The sequence below is a fragment of the Impatiens glandulifera genome, chromosome 5 (assembly GCF_907164915.1).
Source record: "Impatiens glandulifera chromosome 5, dImpGla2.1, whole genome shotgun sequence".
Taxonomy (NCBI): Eukaryota; Viridiplantae; Streptophyta; class Magnoliopsida; order Ericales; family Balsaminaceae; genus Impatiens; species Impatiens glandulifera.
Genome location: NC_061866.1, coordinates 46,538,803 through 46,557,687, shown reverse-complemented (window position 1 = coordinate 46,557,687; position 18,885 = coordinate 46,538,803). Strand labels below are relative to the sequence as shown.

General features: G+C 26.5%; 1 protein-coding gene across 1 annotated transcript; it reads left to right on the top strand.

Moving 5' to 3' along the window:
• The first annotated feature begins 9,675 nt into the window (after positions 1-9,675).
• LOC124939512 (G-type lectin S-receptor-like serine/threonine-protein kinase At2g19130) lies at positions 9,676-15,676 on the top strand. Its single transcript, XM_047479979.1, has 2 exons — positions 9,676-12,119; positions 15,583-15,676. The coding sequence occupies exons 1-2, from the start codon at positions 9,676-9,678 to the stop codon at positions 15,674-15,676; spliced, it is 2,538 nt and encodes an 845-aa protein (XP_047335935.1).
• The last annotated feature ends 3,209 nt before the right edge of the window (positions 15,677-18,885 follow it).

Below are 18,885 nucleotides of genomic sequence, written 5' to 3'. Positions count from 1 at the left end.
CTGCCTTGTTTTATTTGCAAATTGGGGATGTGACTAAAATTTAAAATGGTAACTCTGTTTTTTTTAAATATTTCTCACAGGGATGATCAACCAATTGTTTAAGTAGTTTATGAACATTAGTAATTTTTTTTATAAGATTAAAGTATTAGAAACAATATAATCTTTGGTAATTCAAGTTGACTAATTAGATTCTTAAGAGCCTCTAAAAACATCGACAGAAATTCGTTTGGGTAGCACGATTACTTCAGGTGGATACATTATCAATCGACTCCACAAGATCAAGAGAAAATAAGGATAGTCGATATGTGTACTTGATTTTATTTCTTTTCGTGTTCCTAGTGTGTGTTTTTCTATTAAGATTTTTTGGTTTTTTTTTCCAAGAGAAAACAAGTACTTTTGTTATGTGTGCTTTAAATGTATAAAAATATATTATAATATCAATAAATAAATTTATAAAATATATATTAAAATATAAATAATTAACATTTATAAAAAGAATAATTTAAATATATATATATATATGGAAAAATTGAGTTGAAAAAGTTAAATTATAAATAAGATCGTATTAGTGATTATTTTACTTCAGATATGCTCAATAAAGTTCCGACATTTGATCCTATATATTATAGAGAAATGATGGGATAAGAGAATGACATGACATCACTTCATTGTTAGAAAAATTAAAAAAAATTCTCATATTTTTTCATTTTTCTAACCAATGAAATGATGTCACGTCATTCTTTCTCTCCTTCTTTCTTCCAAATTTTTTTATCGCTATCACTCCTCATATATATATATATAATAATTTCTTTTTTCTCTCATTCTCTCTTCTAAATTCTCAAAATATATATAATAACTTACCGAAATAATTTTATATTCAAATTGGGTGATATAACAAATGAAAAATCAAATCAATTTAAATACTCACTTCTAGTTACATTTATCAAAAAGCCATTAAACTTTTATAAATTTTAAAAATACTAGATTTATTATCCCCATAAATATTTGTATTCAATTTTTTAGAAGGAAGGTAACATTTGATTATTTGAACATACTGATCGAGATTGTGTAACCTTATCACAAAAATTAGCATGTCAATAACACTTGTACATTTTGCAGAGCTTATATGATCTTGAATTGTTTTTATTATTTTTATATTTTATTATTCAGGAAAAAAAATTGAATGAGGGAGAAATATCCACTAGAATTAAAAATCAACTCAGACTAATATTTTTTATAAAAATAAGTATAACATAATATTAAAATCTCAGCATGCACATTTTTACCATTAAAGTTGGGATATAAGAGTTTTTTAAGTTTAATATTCATCCATATTTAATCTGAGTTTATCATGCAATTCTTTATAGTAAAAAATATAAAATATTATTTTTATATTTCACTCTGAATTTGACATTAAAAAAGTTGTTAAATTCAAGATTCACAATATGTATATATTAAATACTAAAAAAATTGTCATCAAAATATTAATAGTATAAAAATAATTCACTTATACACAAATTGTTATAACAATGTCAATACTAATAAAATGACGGATAAAAACTCAAATCCTAAAATTATACAAATCTAGTGAAATAATAAATTTTAATTTAGAACCTAAATAATAGAAGAGAATGCATCTCAATTTATAACCTACAAAATATGACATTCTATGTTAGCACTAGAGATTATAGGTATTCTTTTAGAGAATGACTTTCAAAATTTCAAATTAGGCCATCTATTAAGATTAATAGATTAAATATTTTTAATTAGGAAAATTATATACATTTGAGTGGTTGCCGAATTCTTTTATTATATAATAAATATATAATTGTTAATGGTGGGCCACAAGAAGAGATGTTCACTTGTTCGAGAAATTCGAATTGAGTTAATTCGAATTAACGATCGAACATTCGGCTCAGACCAAATATGAAACGCATTTACATAATTGTACTTGCACTTATTTTTTACCTTCACTATCAACTAATTTTAAAAGTTCGTATTGATTTTGAAGAATAATTTAATTTAATATTTAATAAAATATTTAATTATTTAAGTATATGTAATAAAATAAATAATAAAAAATAAATTCAATTTTTCTAACTCAAAAAATCAAACCGAAAACCATATTTTAATTTGAATAGGTTTAAAATTCAATTCAAAAATCGAATTATATGAATTCAAATTCAATCGGAATATTCAGGGATAATGAAATATTAATATTAAATATCCCTCCCTTCCATCTCTTTTATTGTTATATAATAAATTATATAAACGCTTGTACATAAATTATATAATAAATTATTCTGTACTCTTTTTATATATACAAATATTTCTATATACAAATATTTCTACACCCGGATGTACTCGATCTAATTATGGAACTGAACTCATAAATCGTTCAACTCATTATATATATATATATATATATATATATATATATATATATATATATATATATATATATTATTTATATTTTAATATATATTTATATTTCAATTATTATTTTATGTATTTTTTTTTAAATTTTATTCAATATTATATAAATGAAATCGTTTAAATATAATGACAAAAATATTAAAAAACATGATCGTTCAAAATGTCTAAAACAAAAAGCATAATAAGATTAAGCATTTAAAAACAATAAAAAAAAATAAGCCACAAATGTTTAATAATGAACAAACATAATCTAAAATCTAGTAATAACAATTTCAGAAACGCTTAAAAAAATTCGATAAAAAAAAACAACGATGTCAAAGCAATATAGAGAATAATGATTTTAATTATTTTTACAAATTATTAAATTATTATATTGTTATGTTTAGGATATTTTAAATTTATTAATATTTATCAATTATTTATTAAAAATGTATAGTAAATATTTATTATATTATATAAATAATAATCCAAATGTAAATATATATATTAAAATATAAATAATTAAATTTATAAAAATAATAATTTAAATAATTAAATTTATAAAAATAATAATTTAAATATATATATATATATATTAAAATTAAAATACTCAAATTTATAAATAAATAATAATTTAAATATATATCAAAATATAAATAATTAAATTTATAATAATATTAATTTAAATATTTTAATAAAAATAATAATTTAAATATATATATTTAATAATATATTTAAATATAAATTAATTTATTTATTTTTTAAAAAAACTGAGTTTAAATGATAAAGTATGTTATTTTAGAAAATTGGACTAAAAATAAAATTATTTAAAAATGAATAATAAATTATGCATACTCAAACTTATCAATTATTATAGGATAGGGTAGTGTTTGGTACGTGGTACAAATTATATAGGGTTGAAGTTGTATAGAGGTATAAGTTATATAGAAGTATAAATTATATATGGTAGTATAAGTTGTATAGATTTTTAATGTTTGTTATGAATTATAAGAAGAGATATAAATTGTATGTTGGTTTATAATTTTGTGTTTGGTATATAAAATATAGTATAAATTGTATAAATATGAATTTAAAATAATAATAATTATAATTTATATTAAAAATAATATTGCTTATAATTATAAATTATTATATTGTTATTATTTAATAATTAATACAAATTTTAATTAAATTATAAAAAAATAATTATAATATAAACTGTAAATTATATTTATTTAATTTGAATATTATTAATAAATTTAATAAAATAAACTTAAAAATAAAATTAATATATAAAATAAAACAATATTATTTATAATAAGTAAATATATAAAAAATAATTAATAAAATTACGTTATAAAAATAAATATATATTTTTTAATTAAAATATTGAATTATTTAAAAAAATATATTAAATATAATTATGTATAATAATAATATTAAAACTAAATAAAATATATTTAATATATTATATAATAATAAGTTATATATAATATTAATAAAGGGTATAATGATAAATTAAAATTTACATGATATTAGAAATGTATTATATAGAGAGTACAGTTATAATTTTATATCAAATATGAGGTATAAATTTATATAAACAATAATAAAATCCTAACAAAAACTATATAAAAACAATATCTGTATAATTTATAATATAACAATATTGTTATACCCTTACACTAAGGGCCTAGATTTATAAAAAAGAAACACAGCCGGGCCAGTATAGATGTGGCTCCGCTCTGGAGATTCATGGAAGTTTCTTTATTTATTTAAATAATTTAAAGAAAAAAATAATAATTAATGATAATTTTGAGTAAATAGAATGTTTTTTTTAGTAAAAAAAACTTAAAGTTTATTAATATATATAAATAAAAAGTAATAACAATTTAAAATATAAAATATTTTTAATTTTTAATTAATAAATTAATTGATTTAATACTACTTTAAATTAAAGATATCTCAAATGGGAAGAAAACAATAATAGTAATAATAATATGTTTTGAATGCATATTTTATATTATTTATTGAGCATATTCACATTATGTGTTAATCCATATTTTATTATTATTCAGCATATTCACATAGGGTTTTGTTTGTATTTGGGGTTATTTATATAACCCTGTTACTTAAATGATCGGTGAAAATTTTGAGTTAGATATTTTTTTGATAAAATAATTTAAAAAGTATTAATATATAATAAAAAATAAAAAATAATAATTTAAAATAGAAAATATTTTAGTATTTTACGTAATGAATTATTTAATAAAAGAAAGAGGGAGTGATGTGGTATATTTTAGGTATAGTTATTTAAATAACGACAATCAAACAAGGCCTAAAATGGGCTGTTTGAGTCGTGATTTTTAAATATATATTATCTTATAACCAATTTCAAATGAGCCAGGAGAAATGAAATTGCCTTTATAATCAACTTTATCTGGTCTCTCCAAAAATATTTGTACATTGTAATTATTATTACAAAATTTTATTTTTATTTCTATTTTAATATATATTTATACATTATAATTATTATTATATATTTATTTTTTGAAAATTTAACATGAACATAATCATTAAAATATGCAAATATTTGACTAATTACAAAATACAGCGAGATTGATTAGTTAAAAAATAATAATGAATGCATAAATAAACAATATTGATTAACAAACATAAAATTTAGTCTTAACCTAATTCAGAAATATATATATATATAATGATGCTTAATTTTTAAAGTGTTCGGATTGTCGGGTCGAGAGCTGTGATTAATTTGGATAAAATAAAATAAATAATGTTATAGATATGTTTCAAACTTGCAACATAACAATAACAAGTACAACCTTTTAACCAATTAGGCTAACAAGACTTTATATTTTAAATTTAACATCAAATTTGATTAACGCGTGACGTTTTAACAATATAAGTTAACTAACTAATATATATATATATATATATATAATGTCTGGATTGTCTGGTCGAGAGTTGTGGTTAATTTAGATATATATGTAAGAGTAAATTAAAAATACTATCACATTTTAATCGTAATTTTTTTCTCGCTAATTATTACTCGTGCAAATGCACGAGCTACCTACTAATTTTATTAATAATAATAACTTTGTTGTGAAGTAAATTTATTAAAATGACAAAAAATAATAATGAGTTATCACTTAGTAATTTAAATGTGTAATTTTTTTTTAAGATGGTCCTAATTTAAATGTATAAATATATATATTACAATATCAATAATTAAATTTTAAAATAATAATTTAAATATAATATTAAAGGTTTAAAAAGACATGTGCAATCCAAACATAATCAAGAACCCAAGTATTTAACTAATTAGTTAATGTGGTTTTTTTATTCATTAAGAATATTCATGACAAATGGAATCACCGTCCTTATAATGAATGTGAATGTGTTACATGAATATGTGGGCAAAATATTGAAAGAAGCTTTAAACATAAATAGTGTTTTTTCTTCTTCACGCGTTTAATATATATGGTTTTAATCCAAAGACCAAAATAATACTATGTGCTCAAAAACCACTTTACATTAATCCTTGTTTTCAGCTTCTTTATAATCATTCTCTTATTTTTCCACTTTTCAAACTTAATCCTTAATAAAATATTATAAAATAAGAATCATTTAAATATAACTCTATTCATAATATCTAATTTTTTTTTTTATAAAAGACCATCAAATGAAAAAAACAAAGACTGCAGACTAAAATATGAAATTAAAGATTAAGTGCACGAAAATATTTATGAAGGGCGATCAATTTTCAAACCGAAAGATAACATCGTAATAATGAAGGAATAAAATAATTGAAGAACGCGATTTCTTTCGACGATACATGGACAATAACTCAACGATTTAGGTCCGCCATATAGGTAGTCTCGATCCAAACCTCCAGACAATAACTATTAAGAGACTCATATATCATTTATCAAAGTTGAATTACAATTAAACTTAATCTCCATAATTTTTTATTCATTTATTTTTTCATTGATTAACGTCAAATATCTAGCTAGTTTTTAGATGGTTTTAATTTTATGGGATATTGATTATCATATTTCAGTCTATTTAATTTTACAGTGGACTAAAAAGTATACTTTTATATGTTTTCTTTTTGCATTATAAATGTTTTTAATTAGAGTTGTGTTTAAGAGGTAAATATATCAACTCTTTCTCAAATTAATGGGGACAGATTTGTTGTCTCACAAGTCTGCTCATATATATATACCACACTTTAAAATTGAAAAATTATGCTAATATGAATAAGGAACTAAATCCACATTAATTATAAAATAAATTAAGTTTTGAAGTATAATACATATTACATGAGATGAGATAGTAAATCTTCCCCAAATCTTGTTTCATTACTTTGATTATTGAAAATGTATTTTTCCATTTTTTTTTTCATTATATTAAATCTTTTTATTATTAGCTCACCTTATTAATGAATAGTATAATATTTATAATAATTTAAAATTATTATATGATTTTAATATAACATAAAATATATTAATTTAAATAAAAAATAAATTAAGTCAATTAGAGCAACCATACATTATTGGGCTTATATATTTATTTTTTTCCCAAATCAATACAAATAACTTCTTGCCTTGTATTTTGTTTTTTTTATATATCTTGTAAATATATATATATATATATATATATATATATATATATATATATATATATATATATATATATATATATATATATATAATAGAGAAAGTATAAAATGTGATAGTAAGATAAATTCTAAATTCTAAAAAGTTACATTGATAATGATATTAGCAGCAAATTGGTATTTAATGTAAATATTTTTCTTTTTTAGTTCACTAAATTTAGAGTTTTTTTAATTGAAATAATAGAATTGGATTTAGTTTTGAAAGTTTTTTTTATTATTAAAAAAAATAGAGATTCATTTATTTTTTCTATCATATTGTCTATTAGTCTTATTGTAGTGTAAAAACCTGTACTCTATTTTTAATAAAAAGAAATTATTGTAGAACCACAATTCCTTGAGGATATAAGAAGTACAAAAATGAATAAATATAGTGAAAATTTGATTATAGTAAATAAAATAGTAAATTAAAGATTATAATAAATAAAATTTAATATTGAAATATTGATATTACGTGTACATGAAATACAATAATCTTTTGAGATACTCAAGAGTTTTGAGAGATGAGTGTTGACATAGTATTTAATACTTCCCCTAAAATAAAATAGAATGATACACACCTTGAGTTTGTTAATAATAAGACAAAATGGTTTGAATTAAGTACTTCAATGATGTATATGTATATGTATTTGATGACGAGAAATTCTAGACAAATCGAGTGATGATGTGAGACAAATCAAGAGTCCATGGTCGACATCGACTTTTCAGTTGATAATGTTTTTCTCGACTCTTACCGTTGGTAATAATTTTCTCGACTTTTACATTCGGTAATGATTTTCTCGACTTTATAATCAACATCGAATTTAACGGTTGGCATTGACTTTTACATTTAGTAATCATTTATTCGACTTTTACAGTTGGCATCGACATTTACAGTCGGTGATAACTTTACAATTTTTACACATTAATGATTCTCTCGACTTATATTTCGACATCGATTTTTACAGTCGGTAATAATTTTCTCGACTTTTAACGGTCGACGTCAACTTTAACAGTTGGCATCAACTTTTACAATTGGTAATGATTTTCTCGACTTGTATAGTCGGTAATAATTTGACATTGAAGTTGTGCTCAACTTTTGTGGTCGAACACAATTGTATGAAATGATGGAAGATGGTTAGATTTATGAAATTTCAAAATGAGTGGTAGTAAAAATAATAGAAAATAGTGGTGGAGGAGAGGAATTTTTGTGATTTTAATAAGTGTTGAGAAGATTGATAGAGTTTTTGTGATTTTAAAGGAAAAAAAAGTGTTACAAAGCATATGAAATTGATAGGTAACAATATTTAAACAACACTAACCTTTGTGGTTGAGACATAATCTCAATAAAATAATGGAATTAAGAAATGAGTAAGAAGATTGAGTTTCATCAATTTTAGGTGGTGGTGAATCTTACATTCGACAACACAATTTTATTCATTTGTTTGTGAACACAAATATATAGTATTGAATCTAAAACTCATATATGTTCATGCTTAATCCGATTGAAAGTGTTTCATAGGTTCTTAGGTGTTAACCCTTATGAATGTTCTGATACTAACTTAACTTAGATACCAAGTTAAGGTAAATAAAATAAAAAATGTTTAGATTAGGTTATAATAAGATAAATTATAAACTTTAACACTGATATTTACATATAAGTAAAAAAAAAAAATAGTAAATAAAAGGTTCCAACCAATAATAATATTAGGTTTCCCATAATAGTAATAATAATAAAATAGTAAATGAAATGTTCCAACCAATAATATTAGGTTTCCCATAATAGTAATAATAATAAAATAGTAAATGAAATGTTCCAACCAATAATATTAGGTTTCCCATGATTGGAAGAAAACAACAATAATCATAATATGTTTTGAATCCATATTTTATTATTATTCAGCATATTCACATTAGAAGTGTGCTGAGTCGTTGTTTTTAAATATATATAATATATTATTATATATACCAATTTCAAATAAGGAAGGGGGAAAATGAAATTGCCTTCATATATAATCAACTTTATGTCATGTCCACCGTCCAACAAAAATATTTGTAGAGATACATTCACATTTTATTTTGCAGAGATGAAGTCATCAAGTGACACTTTAAATATCACACCATTTACTTTTAGGTTTAGCAAACAGTAAAAACTTATGAAAGGAAATTAAGCAGTGTTTAGAAAAAAAAGTTTATATAATCAATTAAGTAGCATACTTTGTTTCAAAATTTATGTTTTATTTTGTAACATCTTCGTATAAAATATGTGGGGTTTTTTTCTCTTCATTATTTTTGATTTATTCTTTAAAATAATTATTTTTTATGAAAATAGTATATAACGAAACAGAAACAGTAGATTTTAACCCTCAATTAGAGCTCATTACTTATCTCATGAAAAGGGAATACTCATGACTAGTTGTGATAATTAATTAAGACTTTTTATGTAACTATTTATACACGACCCCATATGATCATCATGTTAGTCCCGCATTCATATTCATAGGTTTAATTTCTTGGCAAACATCTCCTTCCTTCCTTCCTTCTGCCTTCTGCCGCCGCACATGCATTTGCATGCATGCGTAGATATGATTAGAAAGAACCACATGAACTTCTCTGATCTCTTTATTGTTTTCTTGATCCTCTGCCTATCCTTGAGCCATCAATGTTGTCTTTCCTATGGAGCTCCTCCTCCTAACACTATCTCTGCAAATCAAACGCTTTCAGGAGACCAAACCATTGTGTCAGCAGGTGGGATCTTCGCACTTGGCTTCTTCAAACCAAGCGAGGAATCCAACAAAAACTACATAGGAATATGGTACAACAGTCTCCCTGGCAATCAAACTGTGGTTTGGGTAGCAAATAGAGATAAACCCATCTACGATAGGTATTCCTCCCAACTCTTATTCTTAGACGGTAATTTGGTGCTGCTTCTCAACGAATCTCATCAAACGCCTATTTGGTCCACCAACGTCTCATCTTCATCATCGTCTCCAGTTCGGGCGATCCTTGGTGATGATGGTAATTTCGTGCTAAAGGACATGTCAAATTCGACAGTTTGGCAGAGCTTTCATTACCCTGTCCACACATGTTTGCCTGGCGCAAAGCTTTCCTTTAACAAACGCACTAAAACTCACAGGACCCTCACTTCATGGAAAAACTCGGAAGACCCTTCCGTTGGGTTATTTTCATTTCAACTGGATCAATATAATAATCAATACCTTATGCAGCGGAATGGATCCGAGCAGTACTGGACTAGCGGCCCCTGGAATGGGAAGATCTTCAGCTTGTTGCCCGAGATGAAGCGCGGCTTCCTCTTCAACTTCAGCTATGTTAACAATGAGAACGAGAGTTACTTTATATTTAGGATGTACAATCCTAAAACTCTTTCTCGAGCATATATAGATGTAACCGGGCAACTCAGGGTCGTCAGTTGGGTGGATGGTGTTGGATGGAATTTATTCTGGAACCAGCCAATTACACGGTGTGAGGTTTATGATTTATGTGGAAGAAATGGAGCCTGCAATCAGATAACTCAGCAATTTTGCAGTTGCTTGGAGGGGTTCCATCCCAAGTCACAGCATGATTGGGATCTCAATGATTTTTCAGGTGGCTGTGTTAGAAATATCGATTTGCAATGCGAAAATATTGATAATAAACGTCCAGACGGGTTCAAGCTGTTCACCAACATGAGATTGCCCAGAAATCCAAAGTCTCTGCCCAACCAAAGGGATGTTAAGACATGTGCATCTTCCTGCCTCAATGACTGCTCCTGCTCTGCTTATTCTTACGACAACAAAGTATGTTCGGTTTGGAATGCAGAGTTGTTCAATCTACAACAGCTCGATCAAAACGACAGTAATGGCAAGAGTATTTATATCAGACTTGCTGTCGAAGAATTTGAAGAGTTTGCTAGTAGCAAGAGAAGCGCCAAAATGACTATCGGTGTCGTTATAGCTTCGGTTGGTTTTGTAATTGTCTTGGGCATCGTTATCCTCCTTATATTGAGGAGGAAAAAGACGTCAAATGTGGAAGGTTTTTTGGTTGCTTTCATGTACCGGGACTTGCGACGGGCCACCAAAAACTTCTCGGAGAAACTAGGAGGTGGGGGGTTTGGTTCTGTTTTCAAAGGGAGGTTGCCTGATTCAACGTTGATCGCGGTTAAGAGGCTCGATAGTATCAGCCAAGGAGAGAAGCAATTCCGGACGGAAGTGAGCACGATTGGGAACGTTCAACATGTTAACCTTGTCCGTCTTCACGGGTTCTGCTCCCAAGGAATCAAGAAGTTGCTCGTTTACGAGTACATGCAAAACGGCTCCCTGGATTCCATTCTTTTCCGTCAAAACGATTCAAAATCTATTTTGGACTGGAAAACCAGGTACCAAATTGCCATTGGAATAGCTCGGGGCTTGGCTTACCTACACGAGAAGTGTCGCGACTGCATCGTCCACTGCGATATAAAACCCGAAAACATCCTTCTAGATGCCGGGTTCTGTCCCAAGGTGGCAGATTTCGGCCTGGCGAAGCTCATGGGTCGAGATTTCAGCCGGGTGCTGACGAGTATGAGAGGTACAATAGGGTATCTTGCTCCGGAGTGGATATCGGGAGTAGCTATAACGGCAAAAGCGGATGTTTATAGCTACGGGATGCTGCTATTCGAGTTGATATCAGGACGAAGGAACTCTGGAGATGGGAGAATGAAGTACTTCCCCATTTGGGCTGCCAATTTGGCCGTGGAAGGGGGAGATATTATGAGTCTATTGGATGCTAGACTGGATAGGGAAAGTGCCGAACCTGAGGAGGTGATGAGAGTTTGTAGGGTGGCTTGCTGGTGCATACAAGACTGGGAAGAGCATAGGCCTACAATGGGTCAAGTGGTTCAGGTCCTTGAAGGGGTTATAGACGTGGAACAACCTCCGGTTCCACGGGTTCTCCAAAACATGGTGGAAGACGATGAAAGCTTAGTTTTCATCGAAGAAATATCTTCTTCGTCACAGACTCAAAGCATTTCTTCATCCGCGAGCTCTTCCAAGGCATGAACTCTCTTCTTTGTTAGATGATTGTAAACCCTAAACCCTAAACGGAGGAAAACCATAAAATAAACACTTACAAGTATTTCTCTCTAAAGCTTTGAAATATTCTTGCTATTTTTAAATGGCAGAATGTTTTCAATATCTTCTATTTTGGTTTCCATTATTGTTAGTAAAATAAAATAAATCTGTTTTCTCTTTTAATGGAAAAGGATAAAAAGAATACCTAAAATTCAATATCCATGTGTATTTCCCGATGGGAACAGGTATGGATTCTTAAAAGAAAAAAAAATTAAGTAAAATTATGTTATGTTTCACAACAAACACAATTATTTGAGTAATAAAAAATATTTTGTGGACATTTAAAATTTCTAACTAGTTGTAATTATGTTTCGGTATATATCGAGTTTCAGATACTCACGAGTTCGAGAATGAGATGAGCTAACATATCCCCATCATTTTGTCTCTCTCTCTTAGTTGTGTTTAGAAGAAAAAGAACACTCAACACAAAAATAATAATGTATGCCATATAAACTAACATTTTTTTTTTTGAGGTATTGGAAAAAATAGTTATGTTACATAAAGTTGTAATTAATAATATTTTTTATACTGACACATTTTATTCAAAAATATTACATATTATGATACAAATATTACTTATTAAATAGATTGAGTTGCAAGATTATTATAAATTTAATTACAAAATTAGGTTCATAATTATGTAAAATTGTTTAATAAAAATAAATAAATGTTATATATATATATATATTAACTGAGTTAAATGCATTATAATAGATATGATAAATTTAAGATTATAAATTTTATTGTTATAAATAATGTGTCAACTAAAAATCTGTAAAGTAGTCAAGTTGTAAGAGTCCATATTTAAGAAAACAAAAATAATATTTGGAATTCTCATCTAAAATGTCTTAAATTAAAATAGAGAATTATTAGCGTGGGATGTACTTATTTATTAAATTCAAGAAGAAAAAACTAAAGAAAAAGTTATGTAGCAAAAAAAAAAAAATGAAAGATTAATTTACCAATTTTTAATAGTAATATTGGTTAAAAAAAGGTTATAAACTATTTTATAGTGCAAACATATGTTGCAAATGCAAGTATTGTTGTTGTTTTTTGAATTGTAGTGTTCTTATTAATGGAATATATTGTAAGAAACTAACAAGTGATAGATTCTATATATATATATAGACGATGAAAATTAATACATGTGAATAAGAAAGATTTGTGTCAAATCTCACATTTCATTACTCTTTTAAAATAACTTAACTATTTAAACGATTTTCATTTAATTTGAATTAATTTATACAAAATAATAATAATAAAATATCTCACATTCTAAGAAATTTTCTCCAAGATCTTTGGTTACTGATTTCTTGTGCATTTGTTTCGGACCAATCAAAATACAACATTAATATTATATTATTAAAATGCATTCGGGTTAAAGAAAATCAAAATCCGAAAAAATTGACCGCTTTATTCAGGGTCAACATGAAGCTAGCGCAAATACAGGTGAAACGCGTTCTCAAGTAAAACGCGTTTCACCTTTCTCTAATTAACGCTTCACACGAATCATTAATACATGTGAAGCGCGTTATTAATGCTTCATGTGAATTGTAATATGTGAAACGTGTTCTCGAGTGAAGCACGTTTCACCTCTATCTTATTAACGCTGAATGAATCGCATTCTCAAATGAAGTGCACTTCACCTCTATCTTATTAACGCTTCACGTGAAACATTAATACATGCGAAACGCGTTCTCAAATAAAACGCGCTTCACTTTATCTTATTAACACTTTACCTAAAGCGTTAATATATATTATTGATTAAATTATCATTAGATAATAATTATTTTAATTTATTAAAAAAAATATCTTTATAATAATTTTGTTAATTTTTTTTTGGATATTTTTAAAAATTTAAATAAAAATTTTTATTTATAAATAATATTATGTTAATTTTATCAAAATAAAAAATATTTAGTATATAATATTTTTTTATGTTAATTTATTTATAATAAAATATTTTTTAATTTATTTATATTTATGTTAATTTATAAGCTAATAATATTTATATTTAATATATAATATTATTTTATTTTTTAAATATTTTTAAAACTTTAAGAAAGAGTAAAGCGCCCTCTTTGGTTTAATTGTATTAATGCTATCGTAAACATGAAAACTTGACTTATCCTATTTTTAAATAATATTATTATTTTTAATAATAATAAAATTATTTGAATTTTATATTCAAAATAACTTTAAAAAGAATTAAAACTAATTAAGGATTAATTATTGTGATAATTAAATCTTAATTAAAAAAATTGTTCAAAATTTCAAAATTAATTTGAGTATAAAAATTGTATTTATTTTATCCAAGTTAGACCAAAGAAGAGGTTAAAAATATTTAATTGTGATTTAATCATGAATTATGTTTTAATTTATGACTTAAAACAGTTAAATAAATTATCCCATAATTCCCAAAAATACCAAAAATAAAATAAAATATAATCACAATTGTTATTATGATTCTAAAAATATTTTTTGTGAAATTTTTGGTGAAGAAATGAATCTAAAAAGGAATTAAAAATTGATTATAATAGTCCTTTAAATAAAAATAAAATTTGATAATCATGTGTAGCTAAAATAATTTTTAATCTTTGCAGCAGGTTTCTAGACCATCAAATGAGTGCCCAGATCTCATCCAACAGCCCAGAAGCTCCCACGCAGTCGGATGTAGCGGAGCCATACATGCGCGCCCACATCGGATTAACTAAGGGGATTCTTAACCCCATTAGTCTAATCGCTAACGGACCTAACGGAACCCAGCGTTCCGTCACTCGAAACGACATCGTTTGACTCGTCTTTTCCGTTGGAATCGCGACTTTGTCGGATTACAATTGTTGTCAGCGCGATTCTTCAGAAGCTCTAGCTTCCTCCACAAACGATCAAATCTGTTGATTTTTTAAGCTACGTGCTCCTCTCATCGACGCCTACGTTTCATCTTTATCTCCCAGCCTTATCCTACCATGGATAAAGTTGTCAGCTGCTGGATAGGATTTTGAAGATAAGCTCGTCGGAAGTCAAATCCGTTTCGAATTGGCTTACTTCAACCGACCTATCTATAGTATAAATACTACTCATTGCTCTTTGAAGCAAATCATCGAAGAAAAACAACGAATTACACACCGAATCAAACCTTGAAGATTCCAGCCAAGAATAGTTTTTGTCAAAACTCCTTTCGGTGATCCAAGATTTGATCCAAGCTTCTAAATAACCTTTAACACCTTCAGGTAGGGCTGCAAATGAGTCGAGCCGGACTCAAACTAGCTTGAGCTCGAGATCGACTCGATTTAGTATTTATTAGCTCTACTCGAACTCGAGCTCGAACGAGTTTATAAATTTGAGCTCGAACTCGACTTGAAAAGTTTGAACAAAAATTTAAATTTCAAACTCAAACTCAAACTCGAGCTCGAGCTCGAGCTCAAACTCGAACTCGAGCTTGAACTCGAACCAGAACCAAATTTATTTGCAAAATTAAAATATCAAACTTTCATAGATATCACTAGTAAAAAAATCTTTTATAGCGACGACAAATGCCAACGGGAATAAAAATCATCGGTATATGGTATAGCAATGCCGACCATAACGACAATGGTAGGTATTTGGGGTTTATTCGCGACCACTTAAAATGTTATCGGTATTTGGGGCTTTATAGCGACCAATTAAAAAAACCCTCGGTATTGTAACCAATATACCAATGATTTTGGAGCCTCGGTATACCTCCTTGATTTTAAATAAAATGTAATAAATTTAAATTTATCCGATATTATTAAATTAAAATTATTTATATCAATTTGTTGAATTATCTTAATATTTTAAATTATTTATTAATTTCTTTAATACATAATTTTTAATTTGGTTAAACATTATCTCATTTTACAATTTAAGCTATATTATAACTTATTTACATTATTAATAATATTTATTAAAATAAAATAAAAATGCTTATAATTTTAAATTAATTAATTTATATTATAAAATTATATTATCCCATGTTCTCTTTTTAATCTAGTCGGCAAAGAAAAATAACTTATGTAGAAGAATTTGGATAACATTATTTAAAAAAATTGACAAAATTAACATTTTTTTTATTTAATTATTTTTAATCTTAATTTTATATTATATGTGAACATAATTAGTTTTAACTATTTAATCTTAATCTGTATGATTGTTGAAATGATCAAAATATCATTTTTCAAAATGATTCAATTTATTGTTATATTTTTTACTAGGATGATGGTTTCCAAAAAAATATTTTATTTTATTTTTTAAAACGAGAATGAAACAATTAATTACAGTAACAAGTATCAAAACATGGAATATTGCTAGTGCAAACACTAAGAACAATCACACTTAGTTTAATTCAGTAAGTAATAATATTTATTTCATCATTTATTTCTTCAATATACTTGAATGATGATTAATATTATTAATAAGGAAATAACGTGTAACATTGGAATTTTTTGTTTAAATTTTAGTACTGGTATGAAAATCAATTATCTTCTTCTCTCTAATAACCAAACTCAAAATAAATATATCATTGTTAATTTCTTACTCGTTCAAATTCGTCTGAATGGAACAGTTTTTTTTTTAGATATCGATATTGGTGGGGTGTTACATGAAAGAGGTGGATCATTTGAATTTTTTTTATCAGTAAGTTTAAGGTAAGAATTTCAATTTTAATAAAAGATCAAGGGCCTATTTAAACGGTTTATCCTAAAATTAAAAACAAGAAATTTCGAGGTCCTATAACCTTCATTTCAGCTCCCTTCTCTCGCTCCCACATCGACCTTTTGATCGTTCAGAAGCCACACTTGAACCGTAATCTGACATTTGATTCCTCGAAGCCGGCGTTCTATGACTACCTCCGCTTCATTGACGTCAAGAAGATAGGGGACAAGGAATTTCCATCAGGTCTCTAGTGAGTTTTTGTGCGTGTCATTGCGTTTTACTTCTGATATTTTTAGGTTTTACGTAATTTGAGAATTTCTGAGCTGAGATCCAACTATTATCTAGTTCAAAGTCAATTTTCTTTTCCAGAGTTTTCTTTAGATGTAGAAATGGGATGCGATGACTAAATGGATGTCTTATAGCTTTGTTCATGCCGAATTGTATTTGTTCCTTTATTTTCTACTGAAAGAATGATTAAGTACTTTACTTGCCTTATTTTCATTCTCATAGATGAATTAGTAAGTTATTACTTGTATCATTGTTCATGCCGAATTGTATTTGTTCTTTTGCATGAGTTCATATATTTTCTACCGAAAGAATAGATAACTACTCTACTTGCCTTCTTTTAACTCACATATATGAATTAGTAAGTTATTACTCTTATACTAATAAGGATTTATGCCAATAATATCATTTTTCAAACATGCTTCCAATTAATCATTGCTCTGGCTCCCCGATTATAACTGCTCTCGCTCCCTGTTTCTTGACAAAAATGATTAAAATGTCATGATTATTCATGTAAGAACACAAATACCTGTAAAATCTTGAAGACTTTTTCTGCAATGTACTTTTGATGAGGAGCACTACATTTCTGCTGTAACTTATTTGGATGTAAATATAGTAAAACTCATTGATATGCTCTTTTTACAGCATTCCCTTCTATTATGTCAACAAGAGCTATTGACTTCCAACCACTATTCCCCCAAAGCACCTAATATTCTTACATTTCAAACCACCATTCCAAAGAAATATAAACATACATTCGAATAATATACATATTCACTAAATTCTCACAAATTGTAGAGTTGACAATAGAGATCGAATATTTCTTTTTTCCCCATTGTCCATTGCCGAATTTTATTATCTAAATCCAAATCCTGCATTTCATTTTGTTACAACACATCGTTCTCAACATAAATCTCATGAAAAACACTCCATATTACCTCATTGCTAGTACTAGTGGTACTAATTCCATGGTCATTGGGTAATTTCTTTAAATGTTCAATAGTCATGATGATACATGTTAGTTGGTCTGATTAAAAAGGATCAATATAAATAAAGGAACAAATACAATTAGTTTATTTTAGAGGAAACTGCCAATAGTTTATTTTAGAGGAAACTGCCAAGGAATCCTTAGGACATTTCTTGTAGGGAAACCCTTTCAAAATTGGAGGGATTCTTAATTGGTGATTCTTACTTCTCGTTTCTCGTTTTCTCGTTTTGTAGTTTGAATTTGACGAATTGATGGAATTTTTAGAAATAAGAATTCTAAATGGCGGATATTGATCCCATTTGCCAAAATCCTAAGATTTTCTAGCATGAATAATCTAGTCATGGTGAATTGGGTCTTATTCTTTTTGTAGTTATGGTCATTGTTGAAAACCATTAGGCAATGATGTGGTTAGAATTAATGATTGAGATGAAATTTAGACAAAAAGAAACATCAATTTTAAGATTTCTATGGCATATAACTGTGTTTCTATATTAACATGGATGAACTAGCATCACTTTTAATAATTAATAAAACTTAATTAAAATGTCATTATTATTCATGTAACAACACAAATACCTTTAAAATCTTGAAGAACTTAACTAATTATTGTAGTATGAGATTGCTTATTACGAAATATTTATATATAGTTTTGTAGTTAAACAGATTTATAACACTTCTTTGCAGGTTGATAGTCTAAAACTCTATATTAAAATATCTTTTCTTTAGTGAAAATTTAACTAATT